General features: G+C 41.2%; 1 protein-coding gene across 1 annotated transcript in view; it reads right to left on the bottom strand.

Moving 5' to 3' along the window:
* Nucleotides 1–19,340, bottom strand: part of ERC2 (ELKS/RAB6-interacting/CAST family member 2) — a 1,004,571-nt gene that overhangs the window by 810,569 nt on the left and 174,662 nt on the right. Inside the window, exon 3 of the mRNA XM_069561579.1 lies at nt 9,965–10,381. Within this exon, the coding sequence (XP_069417680.1) occupies nt 9,965–10,381 (417 nt within the window). The remainder of the gene's footprint in view (nt 1–9,964; nt 10,382–19,340) is intronic.

The following is a 19,340-nucleotide window of genomic DNA, read 5'->3' as shown; positions in this document are numbered from 1 at the left end:
GGGCAAGAGGAGAAGGAAGCAACAGGATGAGATGGTTGGATGGAATCACTGACTCAATGGACATAAGTTTAAGCAAACTCAGGGAGACACTGAAGGACAAGGAAGCCTGGAATGCTGCAGCTCATGGGTTGAAAGAGTTGGACATGACTTTAGCAACTGAACAATAACCACAACACTTTTTCTTAAAGGGCCAACCAGTTAATATCTCAGGCTTTCAGGGTCACAGGCAAAATAGAGGATATTACACAGGTACTTATATAACCATTTCAAATGTAACTATGTAAACAGGTAAAACCACTCTTAGCTCCCATGCCATAAAAAGCAGGTGGTTGGCCACATCTGAGCCACACAGTATAACTTGCAACTCTCATTCTAAGTAAATAGTGATTCTTTATCTCACTAATTATTATCTCACTAATTATTATCACTAATTATCTCACTAATCTTTCTTTTTTCTTTTTCTACAAACAGTTCATATATAATTATATTTTTGCTTTAGTAAGGAGGGTTTATTTCATTCTTTACAACTGCTATAAGCCACTCAGAGGAATCAACCAGCAACCAATCTCACTGCCTTCTTTAACATTCAATCCAAAGCATTTAAGGCATCCTTCAACCTGTACACCAAACAGGAAACACAGATAAAGCTATCCCTTTCAACAGAAACAGGTGGATAGGAAAGTAGTTTTGCTTCACCAAATCTATCGAAGTAGAAGAGCAATGAAATGGGGCACTTATTAGGAGGTTGTAAATGCCATTTTAATGCCTCACAACTGACAAAGAAAGAAACCCACTATACCTAATAAAAACTAGATAAAAAGTAAAGTCAGTCTGAAGAGGGAAAGTGTTTCTTTTAGGCAATGAGGTGATGATAATACAAAAAAGTTGAAAAAGGCGGCTAACTTTGAACAGATGAAATGGGAAGGTCTAATTCTAAGCACCCCCCATTTTCCCTTATTCTCCACCATAAAAATCCACCTCTTCCCTGGGAATTCATGGAGCACCTACATGTGTAGTACCATGCTTATCTTAAGCAAGTACTTTCATTTTCATGAGCCACAAATGGACTGAAGAGGCCTAGCCCTGATGGTACCTCCTACATGACACTGTCTAATCTTCTGCTTACTGACCCCATGGATTTACAATCCCCAATTCAACAGGACCTGATAAGATGTAGCTAAGGTGGGGGGTTGGGGTGGGGGGGAGAGCACGAGCATTTTGTATTTTTTTTTCCTTTTTCACCTTTACAGAGAAAATATCCCTGAGCAAGAAGTCAGAAGATGAGGATCCTAGTCTCTAGTCTCTTCGGAGACTTCAGGGTGAAATCCCTGGCAGCAACCAGGAGTGGTTAGGGACAGATGCCTGGAACCAGAAGGCCCAGTTTTAATTTTAGGCCCATCACTACTTGCTCTGAGAACCTGGAAGAGACACACCACCCATTTGGGCCTTGGCCTTCTCATCTGAGAGGCAGGAAACCGACACCTACCCGGGAGTATTGTTGGGAGGCACAAATGGCACTCCTTGAAAAGTGATCAGCTTATGAGTGCTCAGTGAATGTTACCTGTCATCTCCGAGCCTCAGTTTCCTCAGAGGGTTACCAGGTACATCAGAGGAAATCATTAAAATGGAATATGTTCCACAAACTATGAAGCCTCGCCCACATATAAGGTATTAGCTACTATTTCCATCCAAGACACACAGGACTTTGTTACAGCTGAGCAACTTCCCACTGTTGCAATTTGAGATACACACTCAAATATCTGCAGTACTGCTGCTTCGAGAACTTTCTCACCAGTGAGGTTTTATTTGTGGTACACTGTTTCACCAAATGATGACAATAAACCATTAGGTCAGCTGCCACAAAAATACATTTCAGAAAGCAGTCACACACAGGTAGAGCAAGAGGACAGGGCAATGAAGACAGTAATCAGCATCTCTCCCAGCAAAATGTCCTGACTTCTCCCCACTACCTCACCACATGCTCTCTACCCTGCCACTTTCTCTTCTCAGCAGGTTGCAATATGCCTTGTGCCTAATGACTCCTTGGGGCTCCACAAGTCTCTGTTACTGTAAAAAGCAACAAATTACACTCATTAAAATCAATATGGGGTAAAGCCTCGACCATTTCAAATTAGCATGCAGTGTTCAAATTTAAAGAATGTATTAGAATTTAAAGACAAGGCAAATGCTGCTAAACAGAAGTGAGTACATTCCCTATGTCATCAGAAATGTGAGGATAAAAGTTATGAAACCCTGCTTTCGGATGTGTTGTTAGCAAGGTCCAGAAAGAGTGCTTTTCTGCAAAGATTCTTCATTGGGATCTATCCTGATTTAAATGCCTGGAGAAAACAGAACTCAGTGAGAACAAAGGAAATCTGTATCAAGTAGGCATCAGCCAATGAAAAGTCCATGTAATCTCAAAAGATACCATATTCAAAATTAAGTGCTTTTTTGAGAAAAGAAACATGAAGTTCCTAGAGTCTTCTCCTAAGTAATAATAACAGTAAGTGACAATGCAGCCTTCAGAACAATCATACAAACTGGGAGCTCAGTGGTCACAGATAATGAAGTGTGTATGAAAGCAACTACAATAAAATGTGACCAGGAGTCAGAAGTACCTTGTGCATCTTGGGCAGAACTTCACGATCATTTCCTCAGTCACATTCTGGTCCTTGGTTGGACAGCTCCACCAGGATGCCATCAAACTCTTACACACCCAAAGTCTCTTCTCAGCCCCAGCTCCTCCTACTGACAATTCTCTCCTGCTATCTGGCCCACCACCTGCCTACACCAAGGCCCACAGTGGTTATCTGCTCCTCACACTCCTAGTACTCAGTTCCCGAGTTTCAAAGTCCTGCCTGCAGATGGGGATGACCTTGACCTTCAACTTCTTGGCCACCACCAGGATCCAGATTCTTGGTCATCTGAATGACAGTATCCTTCTAACTTATCTCCATCTCTTTATTCTCTCCCTATCTAATCCACTATCAGTTAGCACTTAATCTTTTTTGATCATGCCATTCTCCAGGGACAATGTTTCCAAGGCTGCCCAGAGCCTACCAGGTAAAGACCAACTTCCTGTGTCACATACTCAGAGCCCTCAGTGACATGACCTCAAACCTCCTGTTCAGCTTTATTTCCTTTCCCTCCTGACAGAGGGAGTTTCAGCTACTCCAAACTCCATGTACCCCAAGCCCTCCTCTAATGCTTGGCTCAGCTATCTCTTCTCCAACCATCCTTCTCCACCACACAGGTGTGGTGAAATTCTTCCAGCTCTGCCATGGATGAAGCCAGTTGTCAGCTCTCCTACCCCTAAGCTGCATAGCATTTAAATGCCATTCAAGATCCTCCTGACGCACTAGCCCAAGAAGCAGTAGTGTATTGCAGTGACAGCTGTAGATTCTGGAACTAAATTTCCCAGGTTCTGATCTTGGCTCCAACACTTACCTATGACAAGGTACAATTACTTAACCTCTTTGTGCCTCAGCTTCCTTATCTGTATAATGGGGATTATGACGAGTTTTCCCTTAGTACAGCCCCTGGCACAGAATAAACTTCAATCAAGTGTGAGCTGTTTCTTACTTCCTATCTGAATCCCTGACATACCTGCCATGGATGCTCCCACAGCATCCTGCATATGGATGTTCAAAATGTGCCCAATGATATGCAACACACTTTGAAAACACTAAAACTTCCAGTTAAGACTACCCTCAAAACTATTGCTCTATTCCAAACACAGAGCAGCAATAGAGAAAACAAAAGAATATGACACTTGTACAATCATTATAAACTTTGCCAGTACTGACAAAATAAACCACAGAGCAACTCTCATGGTATTAAACTATTTTTCACTCTTCCAAATATTTACTGAGCATCTTGCAGGCAGTATTTGAGGTCTGGAAATACTGGTGGAATGTATTGGTTAGGTTAAAAAGTACTTTATTAAAATTGCTATTGTTAGGTTCTGTATACACACACACACACACACATATATATATATAACTCTTGCACAAAAAAATGTAAAATATTATGTTTATGTGGTCACTTGTGTTTGGGAATACTTTCTGTGATAAGTTTTCTTGGTAGAAATAGAATGTATAATCTGTAGAGTCAGAATTAGAAATGCCTGCAACAGCAAAATCGTGGCTCAGCCAGCCCAACTGGAGACAAGTGCGTATTAAAGAGAAGGAGGCCATATGGTGTTGAGAGAGGAGGGACTAGGGTGGAGATTAGAAGTTTCGGCAATGATTATATAGGGGAGGTTTGAGCTGTTAGTAAAAGGTTTATGAGCTCAAGAACTTCTAGGTCAGACTTTGCCTTGGTGGATTCCTGCTGGCCTAGGGACAACTTGGATAAATAAATGAAGAGACCAAGAATTCATGTTGCCTTGCCCTCTTCCTCCCTGCACCCCTCCCCCGAGAGCATGGAGGGAAGCCCAGGCCCAGTGTCCTGAGGGCTTTACTTGTCCTGGGTTAGTAGCAACTGTGGTCCCCAATGACTTCGGTGTTCCACCTTGCTTTCAAAGACAGGCAAGCTGCCCAAGGGTTTTAGTATAGGAAATCAACAAGCATGGCAGCAGAACATATATCCCTTCCCTTCAAACATCTTAGAGTACAATTAAACTAAAGACTCCTAACTCTCTCTTTAGGATCAGCCAAGAAAACATTAAGGAGCGTGAATATAGGAGGATCCTAGCACATAAACCTGCTTTTTCTTTAATGAGATCAGTAGTATTTTGGGTATTTGATTACTAAAACCTTCATATGGAACAGTATGTTCTCTGTGGAAAAAGCTAGAGAACAAGGTAAACTATTGCTACATCAAACAATGTCTTATCAAATCAACCTGTATCCAAAAGCATCAGAGGACACTAGTGAGTAATGCTTGTATTTGAGCCAATACTTCAGCTCACATTAGCCTGTCGGTTGTAGTTCTTGGGCAATGGTTCTGATCTTCCAAATAAGCTGAGATCATAATCTTTGTGTTGTTGTTTCCTGCCAGGCAAAGAAGTGGTTTCACCCTCAGCCTTTTCCAGACCACCGAAAGACAACGAGACACTAAAGCAACCTGACTCTGCCCATGTGCGACTCCTGCCAATTCTAAATCTCCCAAAACAATAGGCTAAACAAGGCCAGTATTCTAGGAGATGAGGTTTATATGAGGTCCAACACCTCTGCCTGAGAATGAATCATAAAACCACTAACACTCCATTCCCCAGCATTACACCATTCAGCCCCAACTGGGTTGAATCGTGCAAAATGAAAAGGGAATCGGGAACACACTGAACTTAAAATCTCAAGTACATTTTAAATCCTGTTTCAGATTCATTTAAATTAACAGAGGTCAGGCGACTTCTTTTTTCAAGTTGGGTTATTCTTACTGGTTTAATACCAAAACGAGTTAGCCACATTTTTCCACTTAAAAAAAAATAAAATAAAATACCCTGACAGGGGAACAAACATTCTAAAACTCAGTAGAGATTGTGGAAGCAGCTTACAACAAACTCTGCCTTCTAGAATAACCGATGGAGGAAATTAACCAGTTTTTTGGTCGTGGGAAACTATATGTATATTATTACATATTTTATAGGTCACAAATTAAAAGCACAATTTGTATTTTCTAGCGCAGTGTTTTTCCAAACTGTTTTACAAAGAACAACAGTGCAACAAGAGAAAAGCAAATCAAGTCAATTTGAGAGGCTCTACCTTCCCCAGTCCTCTTCTTGGAAATCACTGCTGTAAGCTCTACAAAATTCAACATTTTCCCAAGTTCATTTAGCCCTGCAGCCCTTTTCCTCTCAAAACATATATCAATAGTCCACAAAATGGCCGTACTGTGGAGGGTACTTTCGAAAAGATTCTTCTATAACAGGAATATAAGAAATGGTGTAAGAGCGGAGACTCTGGAAGCAGCCTAACTCAAATATCAGCTTGTTAGCTGTGGGAACTTGGGCTAGACTTTTTATGTCACTTGTTCTTCCGTCTCCCCAGGCAAAAAGGGGAAAGCAGAAAATGGCCATACCTCCTAGACATGGGCCTTGCCATCTAACTGGAACAGTTTTCTGAGAGCCTTACATGGCTGCTTCCTTTTTGTCACTGAAGTTCACAATGTCACCTCCTCCAACAAGCCCTCCCTGACTATCCAGTATGAAGTTGACCCCACTCAGTGCCCTAGTACTTCACCCTCTTCTTTTCCTCCTGATACTTTTCTGTTTAACTGTTTTTTAAACTGCTGTTTCACCCCAATAAAATATTATCACCATTAAGTCAAGTTTTATCAGTTAACATTACTCTATCCCCAAACAGATCCTCAATAAGCAGTCACAAAATGGATGGGTGGGTGGATGAATAGATGAATGAACAAATAAGGTGGTTGTGAGAATTAATTGTGACTCAAGGTCGAACATTCTTCACAGTGCCCAACACATATGCATCTATCCAGATGTTGCTATAAGAACATGTGATGAACCATGAGTGGTTAATGGATTCATAATTATAATTCTCGCACTATTTAACTTACCTCTTCCTGCTGTATAGTAGGTAAACATTTCATGGCATTTATTCAGAGGTGTGTTGGTAAATAGGCTCTCAGGGATGGCACCAAAGGGGCAGTAGACCCTGAGAGTAGCATTTGCTGACTTCCATGGCGTCAGTATTCCCACCAAAACCAATTTCAAACTACCAAAATTACTGGAAATATACTAAATGGCTCTCAGAAGCCGGTAACCTCTTTCTCTTGGGAAAAGTCCTTTCAGGCCTCAAAATCTTATTCAACTCCAAGTTTTAAATGAGAATTTTTTTTTTTAACAGACACCTTTTTCACATTCTCCATTCTTGATGAGCCAAGATAAGGGTTATCCACTGACTTTGGTCTGACGCTCAAGGAAAACAGTTGGATGTGTTGCCTGCATTTTCTGTACCACTCCCTGTGAGCTTTTGGACTAATGTTTAAGGTTTTAAGCATGACATATATTCATGCCAGATCATTACAAGGACCAACTAATCCCATAAAACATAAATCAAATGGTCTTTAGATTCATTTAAATGAAGATATCCTAAAAGAATCAAGCCACCATCAAGGCACTATTAAATACCACCAATGAGCAGAATCTGTCAAGAGAAGACTGACTACCTGATCCCAAGATCCCAACATGGTCAATGATGCAGATGGGGATTTCTCTGGTATCACAGCCTTGCTGTACAGGAAATATGACCCCCTGGCACCCAAAATTAAGCAGCAGCTTTTTTAAACTATAGCAATCTACTAATCTTTTCAAGGTCATCAGGAAAGACCCTGATGCTGGAAAAAACTGAGGGCAGGAGGAGAAGGGGATGACAGAGGACAAGATGGTTGGATGGCATCACCAACTCAATGGACATGAGTTTGCACAAGCTTTGGGAGTTGGTGAAGGACAGGGAGCTGGCAGGCTGCAGTCCATGGGGTCTCAAAGAGTCAGACACGACTGAGCAACTATACAACAACAATCTACCAACCACAGTTTGGAGATAACACAATCAAAATTTCAAAATCCACAGACATTCTACATGAAATAACATGGCAGTAATCACTGCTTCTCCTCTATAAATTAAATGCAAAGTCTATAGTGTAAGCCAGGAAGAGATTCTTTACACAGCAATAGATAGCTAATACAGTGGAGCAGAAACTAATTCACCCAAAATTCAGCAGCTTAAAAACATACATTTATTATCTCACAGTTTATGTGGAACAGGAATTTGAGCACATCTCAGCTGAGTCTCTCAGAAAGTTGCAATCAAGTTGTCAGCCTGTTATCTCATTGAAAGGATCAACTGGAGGAGATCCACTTCCAAGCTTACTAAGTGATGGCTGGCATTTCTCAGTTCTTTGTGGCTTTCGAGTGAGGGTCTCAATTCCTTACTGGGTGTCAGCTGGAGACTACCTGGAGGTTCCTTACCACACAAGCCTCTGCCACATGGCAACTTGCTTCAAAATGTCACGCAAGTGTATGTTCCTCAGTTCTTTGTCTCGTCACAACAAAGATTTGGAATGACAGACATTAAAGCCCCCTCGGCATGTCACAGCTCTCTGATCTTGGATAGACTGTGTTATAGCTCTCAGGTCTCAAATGGACCATGTTATAGCTCTTAGACAAATCAGTGTTACAGCTCAGTGTTACAGCTCTATTTTATTTAGAAGTTAGCAGGTAAATCCATCTTCGAGGCGTGAGGCCACGTCAATGCAAAGACACAAGAAGAAGAGTGCCCCAGTGCACAGGGGAGAGACAGCGAGCTAGCTTTGGCTCCTCTATTTATATGTTTATCTCTCCCTGGGCCTGTCCTGTGTAAATTGGACCAGCCAGGAGTGTTGTTTGTTTTACCTGAGGTCCTCACTCCGGTCCTCAGACCTTCTTTTGTTCTATTTTCGCGTGCTTTTCCCTTCCTTGTCTTTTAGCCACTGCCATTTTGGACTCCTTTTCCCTATTCTACCTCCCTAACAAAAGCATGCCAGCTGAGATGGCAACAGACTGCACGAACAACATGGAAGGAAGAGTCTTACTAGTAATCTATTAATCTAGTAATTACTAGTAATCTAATCATGGAAGTAATATTGGCATCCCACTACCTTTGTCATTCCATTGTTTAGGATCAAGTCACTAAGTTCAGCCTAAACTCAAAGAGAGGAGATTACATAAAGATATGAATTCCAATAGGTATGGATATAGGGGCCATCTTAGAAGTCTTCCCACCACATTCACACTCTTGGAATATGAATGGGAAGACCAAGCCCAACAAAACATATCTTTAAGTATCTAATGTGAAGCCAAGCTATTTGACTTCCCAAACATGTAGCTAGGGTCTCATGAGAACAAAACCGAGGAGAGTAAGCATAGAGGATATTAAATCCAAAGACACAAAAGTCTACTCAAATGTTGTAAGCAAATACAATCTAATATCAGAGAAAACCACTGGGAGCAGCTGCATTACCAAGTTCCAACATGAAAGCCATGCTTTCTGAGCAATCAAACAAATGACTCACTGGAAGGACTGCCCATCCAGAAAGATACATAATGCCAAGAAATCTAGTTTGGTTTGAAAACAAATGTCTTTTTGAATTTTTATTTATGGCTGCAGAATATTTTGAAAATATACTTAATGCCATTTCACTGCTTCCTGTTTTCTGTGAGATGTGTGTCACAGCATTTTATTTGCCTACATGGTACTTTTGAGATTCACATCCATCACAGTATCAAGGAATTGCTATAAAAATGTCAAACCTTGGAGGTCACCCACATTCTTTCTAAGATCTATCCAACTGCATATTCTCAGATATCGGAGCATCCCAATATTCAATGGTAGTGGCAAGCCAACAAGGCTGCCTCTGATAAACTTCAAATGATTTAATTCACCAAGTGCAAAATGGACACTCAGAAAACCAGGAACACTCTGTCCTACATGAATGTAAATGTAGGCAAAGATTAAACGTTCAAATTGGTATGCACATTTTTCCATTGTTTCCAGAAATATCCTTAGGCTTTACTTTCTAACAATCCCACACCAAATTTAGCTATGAAGCATTTAAGTTCATTGTTTTGCTAATCACCTATTCATTTTGCTCCTTTAAAAAGAGGATATTTAATAAATATCTAAACCTTAAACACTACTGTATCTAAAAGACCTTGAAACAATGGCCATCTGTAGGAAAGCAACCGTAAATGACCTTGATGTGTGCTGCACACACTTGGATCCTGAATACGTGTTGAATAATGGAACACACGTGTAGTAGGCAAAGAGGGGGAAAAAAAAAGACTAATGCCAAATTCCAGTTTAAAGGTGATAAGTAGACAGGAAGGTTATAAAACAGATGACAAGGGGAATTTTGTCAAGGCTATAGATAATGTCCAACCTCTGATAATAACTTGGTAACATATTTAACACATTTTAACTTGTAAAATATGACTTTAGAGAAATAAACTGAATGTCCTTACCTCTCTAAGATGTATGTTTTCCTTCTCTTTCTGGTCTAAAATCACTTCCAAGTGGCTGACTTGAGACTCAGCCTCTGCCATCCGACGTGTCCGTTCATTGTCATCCTCAAGACTTTTGGACGGCAAACCTTTACTCTGCAACATCTCAAGAAGCTTTTTAATTGACTCATCTCGGGCATTGAGGGTCTGTTTCTGTGTTTCAATTCTCAGCTCCATTTCCTCCAAGGTCTTCCTCAACAGGAACAGCTCCTTAGCCTGTCTGTCATGCTCAGCTTGGAGCCGCCGGAAGTTCTCCTCCGTCAGTTCAATGGTGAAGTGCTCTGCTCCTCGGTTGCCACTCTCTTGCTGCAGGAGATGGTTGAGGTCTCTCTGGGTTCGCAGCTCATCTTGCAGGGCCTGGATTGTCAACTGAAGGTGCTATGATGAGAAAGACGGAGCAAGAGAGGAGAAAGAAGAGGGAAAAAAGTCAATGAACATGCCAAACGCTATTTACTGCTATCACACTATGAAGATGGAATGTTAATCATGAGGTCCAGAGGGGCCAGCTGTTAGGTTCTCCAAGGTGACTTCAGAAGCAAGGGACAGCACATGGAGAAGGGGAGTTAATTCAATGATGCTTTCTGAATGTCTTAAGAGAAAGGTACACATACACAGAAACAGTGTATTAGTGTCAGTTACAAGGTAAATCACACATCTACAGAGTTGTAACTTAGGAGTGGAAAGGTTAGAGGGAAACTTTCACAAACACACCTTCTTTACACCCACAATGCTCCAGACTCAGTATTCCTTGTTTCCTAAGGTTTCTTTATTCTACTATCTGTCACTTTCTGTGGTAAGTGTATGTCCATTTAAAAATAAAAATGATAGCATCCACTACAAGTAGACATAAACAAGGACTTTATTTTTACAAATAAAGCTGTGAACAGATTTAGTAAACAGGATTACTGCATCTGCAAGCAAAAGGGGACAAATACAGACAGACAGACACACTCAGACACACAAGGAGGTGAGGCTGTGCAGAGCAAAACAAACAAGTGGCAAAGAGTGGACAAACCTTGGTTCTTCTGGCATCCAGTAACTGAACAGCATGGGAAATGAAAGAAAAATGAAGCAAAAATCAACACAAAGAAAAGTCCAGGGCAAGCAAAGGATATTTAACAGAAAGAACTTGATCAACATAAAGTGCCTTCACAGAGAAGAAAAAAAGAAAATCAGTTTCTTATTATAGCAGACCCATAAGCTACATAGAATTTATAGCACTGATGCTTCATAAACGTGATTTTAAGAAATAAAAAAATAAGCTTATTCCACCTCTAATCTTCCTAAATCTCACTGACCCAGGAACCCAATATCTTGGTTGCTATTACCAGAGAGGAAAGCACAACACTCCAGAGCTACCCACGTATCATCCCATGTCACCATTTTAAGCAAAATCAGAGTGGAAGCGCCAGAGAAACAAAATTACATGAAGACAGGTGGTGAATTCAGCAACAGTTTCCCAAGAGGGGCAACCTCAGACTGATCAGTCCAGGCAGCCATAAGCTGAAGGCATTTTTGTCCTAGGAAGTAACCCAGGGACTTCCAAAACACAGTCACTCATCCACTCAAACACATCCTCCTGATACAGACCTGACACAATGCTAAGCACGGAAATCATTATGAATGCAAGGCATAGGTCCTGCCTAAAGGGAATTCACAGTATTGTAAGGCATGGATAATAAAATCATGTGACTAAGTTACATAAATACTGGGGAAGTCCACATTGGTAAATCCTTCTGCATTCCCATAGCTGATATCCAGAGAGGTTGGGATTTTTCTGAGTGGGGCCTGTACCCAGAAGCTAGCACCAAGTGATGTGTTTATCAAACTCTTTGCTGGTATCCAGGTCAACTTTTCACTTAGAAACATCCAATGAGAGATTCCTGCCTGCTGTCTCGTTTGTATGTCACAGCATCTCCCAGGGTTGCAAATGCAGAGTAAGCAACTGTTATGTATTTAATGACAGTGATTATAAATTTTTTAAAAATATAACTCACCCCTGTAAAGTAAAATTACATTTCAGTGCTTTTTAGTACATTTACAAAGTTGTACAACCATAAACAGATAAATTTTAGAACATTTTCATCATCCCCAAAAGAAATCCTCTACCCTTTAGAAGTCACTCCCCATCTTCCTCCCTATCCTCAGGCCCTAGCAACCGCCAATACTTTCTGCCTTTATGGATGTGCCTATTCTGGGCATTCCACACCAGTGGGATCATCTTGTTTTCAGAGTTCATCCATGTTGTAGCATATATCATGCTACATTTGATAGATGAATATCCATATAGGGACATACTACACGGTATCATCCAGTCAATTTATACACCAATATTCCTAGCATCATCATTCATAGTAGCCAAAAAGTGGAAACAACCTAAATATCAGTCAATTGATGATGAGTATATAAAATGTGGTATATGCATAAAATGGAGTATTATTTAGTCGTATAAAGTATGAAGTACTGGTGGACACTGTAACATGGATGAATCTTAAAAACTATATGCCACACGAAAGAAGCCAGTTATAAAACGCCACATGTTACATGGTTACACTGACAGGAAATATCCATAATAAGCAAATCCACTGGCAGAAAACAAATTGGTGATTGTCAGGCGAGATTGTGGGGGAGACGAAGGATGTCTGTTAAAGCAGCATGTCTTCTTGGGGGGGGGGGGCGGTGAGGAAAATCAGCCCTTGAAAGATGTTTGTTTTTGAGGGGTGTTTCTTTTAGGGGTGATGAAAATGTTCTGGAATTAGCCGTTTGGTTGAACAACTTTGTGAATATACTAAAAACCAATGAATTTTACGTTAGATGGATAAACTGCATGGTACATAAATTATATCTCAATAAAGCTGTCATAAAAATTGTGAAGAAGGACTACAAGGCAATGTGCCCTTCCTCCACCAGCCCACCAGCCCTAAACCACACCAAAACAAAGTACACCGGAGTATCGACAGTGTTCGGCCCATTGAGGCTGCTGCCAAGCCTCTTGAGAATATGCAACTGTCTTCAAGCCATTTAAACATTCCTGACAAGGGCAAATCTTCATCCTCTTAAAGTGGCTTGGATTTCTGGAATGACCAAAGTTTACTTGGAGACAAATACAATGAATCACGATGATCATACCAGAAATTATCTTTTCTGAGAGTGACCAAAATAAGGTTAGCTTTCTTATGTAGTTCATAAACTAGTCAGAAGGGAATTCCAAAAAAAATGCCAAAATGCTCTGAGCAAAGACAGCAGCACTGAAAGATAACCCTGTTAAGGCTGCTGCCCCTTTGGATGGGCAAGTTGTTTAGTGCCCTGATCCTTTGCTTCCAAACCTGCAAAATGGGACTAATCACAATGCTTACCTCAGAGTTCCTGTGAGGAATAACTAAGGTAATGCATCAAGTGCCAGGCCTGAGAATGAAGGGAGAAAAGAAGTGTAGTAGACAAGGGAAGTAGCAAAGAAAAATAAGGAGAGAGGAATGAAGGGGGAAAAAAAATCAATCCATTTATCCATTCAATATGCATTTACCCAGTGTCTTCCTCATACCCATGAAATATCCAAAAAAAAAAAAGAGAGAGAGAGAGAGAGAGAGAAAACAAAGAAAAAGAAGTGGTCCTTGCTCCCAATCCATGTGGACGCATAAACTAAGAGCAGCAATATGACAGAAGTCACAGCCAGGTGGCTAGAAATGCAGGGAGGGTGTAACCCAAGCTAGAGAAATGTAAGAAAACACAAGAGCTACCCACACTAAGAGGTACCACTGAGCTATGTCTTGAAGAATAAATGAGAGCCAATCCTAGGAAGAATGAAGGAAAGAGCAGAGAAAGTATAAAAGCCCAGAGGCAAAGACAGACTAGATCTATTAAGGAACAGTAATGGCAAAAATCTTTATAGCCCTTCCAAAGTCCAGGTACCATTCTAAGCATTTTTCATCTTCACAAACACCCAGTGAGACAGGGCATTTGATGAATGACAACATGCAGACACAAAGTGGTTAAGTAACCTGCACTAAGCTACCCAGCTAGGTAAGCGCCACAGTCAGGTGTTCATCCACCTGGAAGTCTGACCCCAACATCTTGCATGAACCAGTATACTACTTGAACTCTGAACTGGTATAAACGCTTCTCCAGGGGGTCTTCCCAACCTAGGGATCGAACCCAGGTCTCCTACATTGTAGGCCGATTCTTTATCATCTGAGCTATCAGGGAAGCCCAAATACACTTCAGATGGCTGAAAAAGAAAAGGGAGGGAGGGCAGGAGTGGTGAGAGCAGACAAGGCAGGCAATTATGACAGCTCTAACAATTCTCAAAATAGCCACTCTAACCAAGCAATTCCTCACTCTGAGGTTGTCACAAGGATGTATCTCTAGGTTGTACATTAAGAAAATTTACTTTTCAGGTAATCATTTTATTAGTCACTGAATGACTTCAGCATTGACCAAACACAATCTGATAATCTATAATTCCATGTTTAAAAATGTCTCAAATCTATTTTTCACTTAGTTTTTATTCTCTTTTTTAAAAGTTTATTTTTTTAAAGGTGGAAAATTGCTTTACAAGCTTGTGTTGGTTTCTGCTGTACAAAGATAATCAACCATAATTACATATATATACATATATATAGGCTAGGGGATGCTGCTGTGACAAAAGCACAAAAACCCACACTCTGGAAGATGAATCCATCTGACATCCTGATGGCATGGAATCAGAATTCTTAGAGCTCACAGAGGCCTTAAAGATTAGCTTGTTAACTTCATCTTACAAATGAGAAAATCAGATCCACAAAGGTTAAATGACAGGCCCAAGAGCACACAACCATACTGCAAAAGCCAGAATCTTGGTTTCTGGGATCCTGGATTCCAAGAATACCAGAGTGGGTTGCCATCCCCTACTCCAGGGGATCTGCCTGACCCAAGGATCAAACCCTGGTCTCCTCCACTGAAGACAAGTTCAGTTTAAAAAAAAAAAAAAAAAACCTTCTAAAAGATTCAGTTCAGTTCAGTTGCTCAGTAGTGTCCGACTCTTTGCGACCCCATGAATCACAGCATGCCAGGCCTCCCTGTCCATCACCAACTCCCGGAGTTCACTCAGACTCATGTCCATCGAGTCCGTGATGCCATCCAGCCATCTCATCCTCTGTCGTCCCCTTCTCTTCCTGCCCCCAATCCCTCCCAGCATCAGAGTCTTTTCCAATGAGTCAACTCTGTGCATGAGGTGGCCAAAGTACTGGAGTTTCAGCTTTAGCATCATTCCTTCCAAAGAAATCCCAGGGCTGATCTCCTTAAAAATGGACTGGTTGGATATCCTTGCAGTCCAAGGGACTCTCAAGAGTCTTCTCCAACACCACAGTTCAAAAGCATCAATTCTTCAGCACTCAGCCTTCTTCATAGTCCAACTCTCACATTCATACATGACTACTGGAAAAACCATAGCCTTGACTAGACGGACCTTAGTCGGCAAAGTAATATCTCTGCTTTTGAATATGCTATCTAGGTTGGTCATAACTTTTCTTCCAAGGAGTAAGCGTCTTTTAATTTCATGGCTGCAGTCACCATCTGCAGTGATTTTGGAGCCCCCCCAAAATAAAGTGTGACACTGTTTCCACTTTTTCCCCATCTATTTCCCATGAAGTGATGGGACCGCATGCCATGATCTTTGTTTTCTGAATGTTGAGCTTTAAGCCAACTTTTTCACTCTCCTCTTTCACTTTCATCAAGAGGCTTTTAGTTCTTCACTTTCTGCCATAAGGGTAGTGTCATCTGCATATCTGAGGTTATTGATATTTCTCCGGCAATCTTGAAAAGAGTAAGATATATGAATACCAGTGAAAACTCTAGCAAAGCCAAAGCACTTTTTCAAAGGTGCTTTGATACAACACTTTTTTCTTGTTGTTCAGTTGCTCAGCAGTGTCTGACTCTTTGCGAGCCTGTGGACTGTGACCTGCCAGGCTCTTGTGTCCAGGGAATTTTCCAGGCAAGAACACTGGAATGGGTGCCATTTTTTCCCCCAGGGATCTTCCTGGACCAGGGATTGAACCCATGTCTCCTGCATTGGCAGACAGATTCTTGATCACTGAGGCACCAGGGAAGCTCTCTCTAAGGATTAAAAAGTTTTAAATGCACAGTTTTCAATCTCCCCACTTCTATAATTACTTTACTCTTTCACATTGAATCATCTCCCACTTCTCAACCATGAAAGCACATTTAAATCTCACTGGATCAATAATCAAAGGCATGCATTTCAGTTTGTAACCTATATCAGGGAACTATAAACCAGCAACTTGTTAGGATGTGTCCAGGAGCCATCTCTTTGGAATTTCTCAGTCATCACTGTGGTGTCAACTCCCTAAAGCCTCAACCACTCTTCCTGCTGCTTCCATTTGACTGCATATTAGGAGAGAGAAGCCCTTCCAATATCCACCTGCATGGGAATGGGACATTGCCAGGTGATCCAACCTCATTCCTGCTGCTACTGCTGCTGCTAAGTCGCTTCAGTCGTGTCCGACTCTGTGCAACCCCATAGACGGCAGCCCACCAGGCTCCCCCGCCCCTGGGATTCTCCAGGCAAGAACACTGGAGTGGGTTGCCATTTCCTTCTCCACCTCATTCCTGGGTGCCAATCAAATTTCTATCAACTTGGCACTTAGAACACAAGTATAATAGGTGGCAAAATAGCTAATTCTCTTCAAGCACAGAAGTGAGTCTATGGTTGGATGAGTATTCAGAAAGCTTTTTACTCCCCACCCTGATTGTGGGATCATCCTCCAGTTGTCCTCAAGGAATCAAAGCTAAGAAGGCAAACTCCCTTATCCACAGCTGACCACCGAGGACATCAAAGAAAGTAAAGCAGCTGTAACAGCAGACATCCAGGCTTCTCTCTGAGTCACTCTGCTAGGAGTTCAAACAGAACGCACATTTACCCTGATACCTGGCCTTTAACCCAGTTCTTTTCAATCTTTTCTCCCCACACTTAATTACATACTTTGAACTCTATCCTGGACAGTAAAGGCTAACCCCTTTACTGACTCACTGGATAAGATTGAAGGCAGGAGGAGAAGGGGACAACACAGGATGAGATGGATGGATGGCATCACCAATTCAATGGACATGAGTTTGAGCAAGCTTCAGGAGTTGGTGATGGACAGGGAAGCCTGGCGGGCTGCAGTCCATGGGGTCGCAAAGAGTCGGACACAACTGAGCAACTGAACTGAAAGGCTAACCCCAAATCCAGTACACAGAAGGAAAACAGCTTAAAATCGTTGGTCTGGCCATTAAACATAGGTAAATGGAATGGGAACCAAAGAGATGAGCTTGCGCACTTGATTCCAAGGCACAGACAATAAAGTGGGTCATGAGGACTTCTGCTTCTGGTGTTATGGCAGGCTTATTTTCTGATACAACCTCCTAGTACTCAGCAGTCAGATAAAAGTAAAATATCTCTTTCAAAGCATCGCTGTGCTCACAAAAAGGCAAGGGAAATTGCCAAGAAGAAGAGAGATTTAGAGAGAGATAAAGTGAGCTCCTCAAGGGCAGGTTCTGGGCCAAATCAGTATCATACCCCCAACTCTAGCACATAATAGGTACCCAATAAATAGTGAGTGAAATATGGACAGAAGATGAGAGGACCAAAAGGAAATTATTTACCCAACAGTCAGCACAGGAGAACAATGTGAGAGAGAATAGTTTCCATTTTCCTTTGGTTTGCTGTAGTTGGGCTGGGAATGGGGCGGGCGGGGGCAGGAAGGGGAGGTAGTGGTGGTCGGAGAAGTAGGAAGAATATTCTTGACCTCAGATTACTCTGTCCTGTTCTCTCTCCCAAAACTCAAAATTCCTCACGTCCACCAGCTCACTTGTCTGACAATACTGCTCCAAAGCTGCCAGAACTATGTCCACTTCACAAGAGAATAAATTGAGCTGGCTTAAGGAATTTTATTGCAATCACATCATTAGCAAACATGGGCCAGAGTCTAAAATTGAGGTTTCCTCCAGCCAATTCTAAAGTCTCCCCTGCTCTAAAAATACTATAGAACTTCATTTTACACAATTCTTACAGGCTTCCATACTCACTTAATTTTGAAAAAAGGAGAACAATGAAAAATAAGAAACTAAGCCATACTTGAGTTTATATGGAAAAGGGGAGAAAATATACTTTGCTTTAGCCAGTGCTTAGGAGAGTGTCTTCCAATAGCTACTGGAGTCAGAATCTAATCCAGATTTCAGAATGTCCAAAATACAAAAAAAGGTAAATAGAATGAAAGCATAATTATATATGTGTGATGTGCATGGAACACACAATTATTTAAGTAGGGCCTAGCCAGATGTTTAGAATCTACTGTGTCTTATCCCCAAACATGGAAAATATGAGTTCCTGGCAGATTTGAAAAAATTTGTGACCTTAAGCTCTTTTCCACACTATGGGGAAAAAGCAAAAAATGATAAAGTTTTGGACTATAAAGCAGTTTAGAGTTTCACTGCTATGAAAATCGTCTCTGAGCTTTATAAAAATATGAATTGGCTTATATCCAAAAGTCTTGAATTTTTTTTTAATAAATCGTTACTCCTTCTCAAGAAAGGGCTTAACATAACTCTTTCAAAGAAAACAGAATCTCTTTGCAGACAACTTGGCCTGCTCTACTTATCCTGTGACTTTATTTTCCTATTTATCATTTTCCAGTTTGTCTCTAATCATATAATAAGGGCAGGTTCTCTGATCCCTTTCTCCGTAATCCTATGTGCAGGATGTACAATACTCCCTGTGGCTGCAAACCTTCCACAGGCTGTGTCATGTGTGTGAAAAGACAAACAGCAGGCACTGGCTAAAAACATGTGGCCCCAGTGTGCTGTGGAAGAGATGCACTATTGAAAAGAGTATAAAAAATTAATATTTACACATATGATCTAGGCGTTCTCCTTTAGGGTGGAAGAGGCACACATCTAATAGAGAATACTGATAGGTGACTTTTTTAAGCACTGAAGTACCAGTATCCTGGGATTCTCACACAGATGCACTGTCAGTGATAACTGCAGAACCCACTCTGGTTGATAATATGCGACATTTTGCCAAGATTGATAATATGAAGAACAGTATACATGGGAAAGCCCTCTTGGCAGTTGCTTTTGTAAGCAAGAGGGAGTTCTGGTTTTCATTACAGACCGATACTATAAGGTGGCACAATACTGGAATATTGTACTGAGCTGAGAGCTAGGATTTAAGTTCTAATTCCAGCTTTCCTACTTATCAATTACATGATTGGAGAAAATCACCAGACTTGCCTGGGCTTCCAAGAGCAGTGGTGATGAGTTGGGATTTGAATTCCGCAGCTCCCCATGACAGCCTATGTTA

The sequence above is a fragment of the Ovis canadensis genome, chromosome 19 (genome assembly GCF_042477335.2).
Source record: "Ovis canadensis isolate MfBH-ARS-UI-01 breed Bighorn chromosome 19, ARS-UI_OviCan_v2, whole genome shotgun sequence".
Classification (NCBI taxonomy): Eukaryota; Metazoa; Chordata; class Mammalia; order Artiodactyla; family Bovidae; genus Ovis; species Ovis canadensis.
The sequence above is the reverse complement of the archived record's forward strand: the minus strand, read 5'-3'. Positions and strand labels throughout refer to the sequence as shown.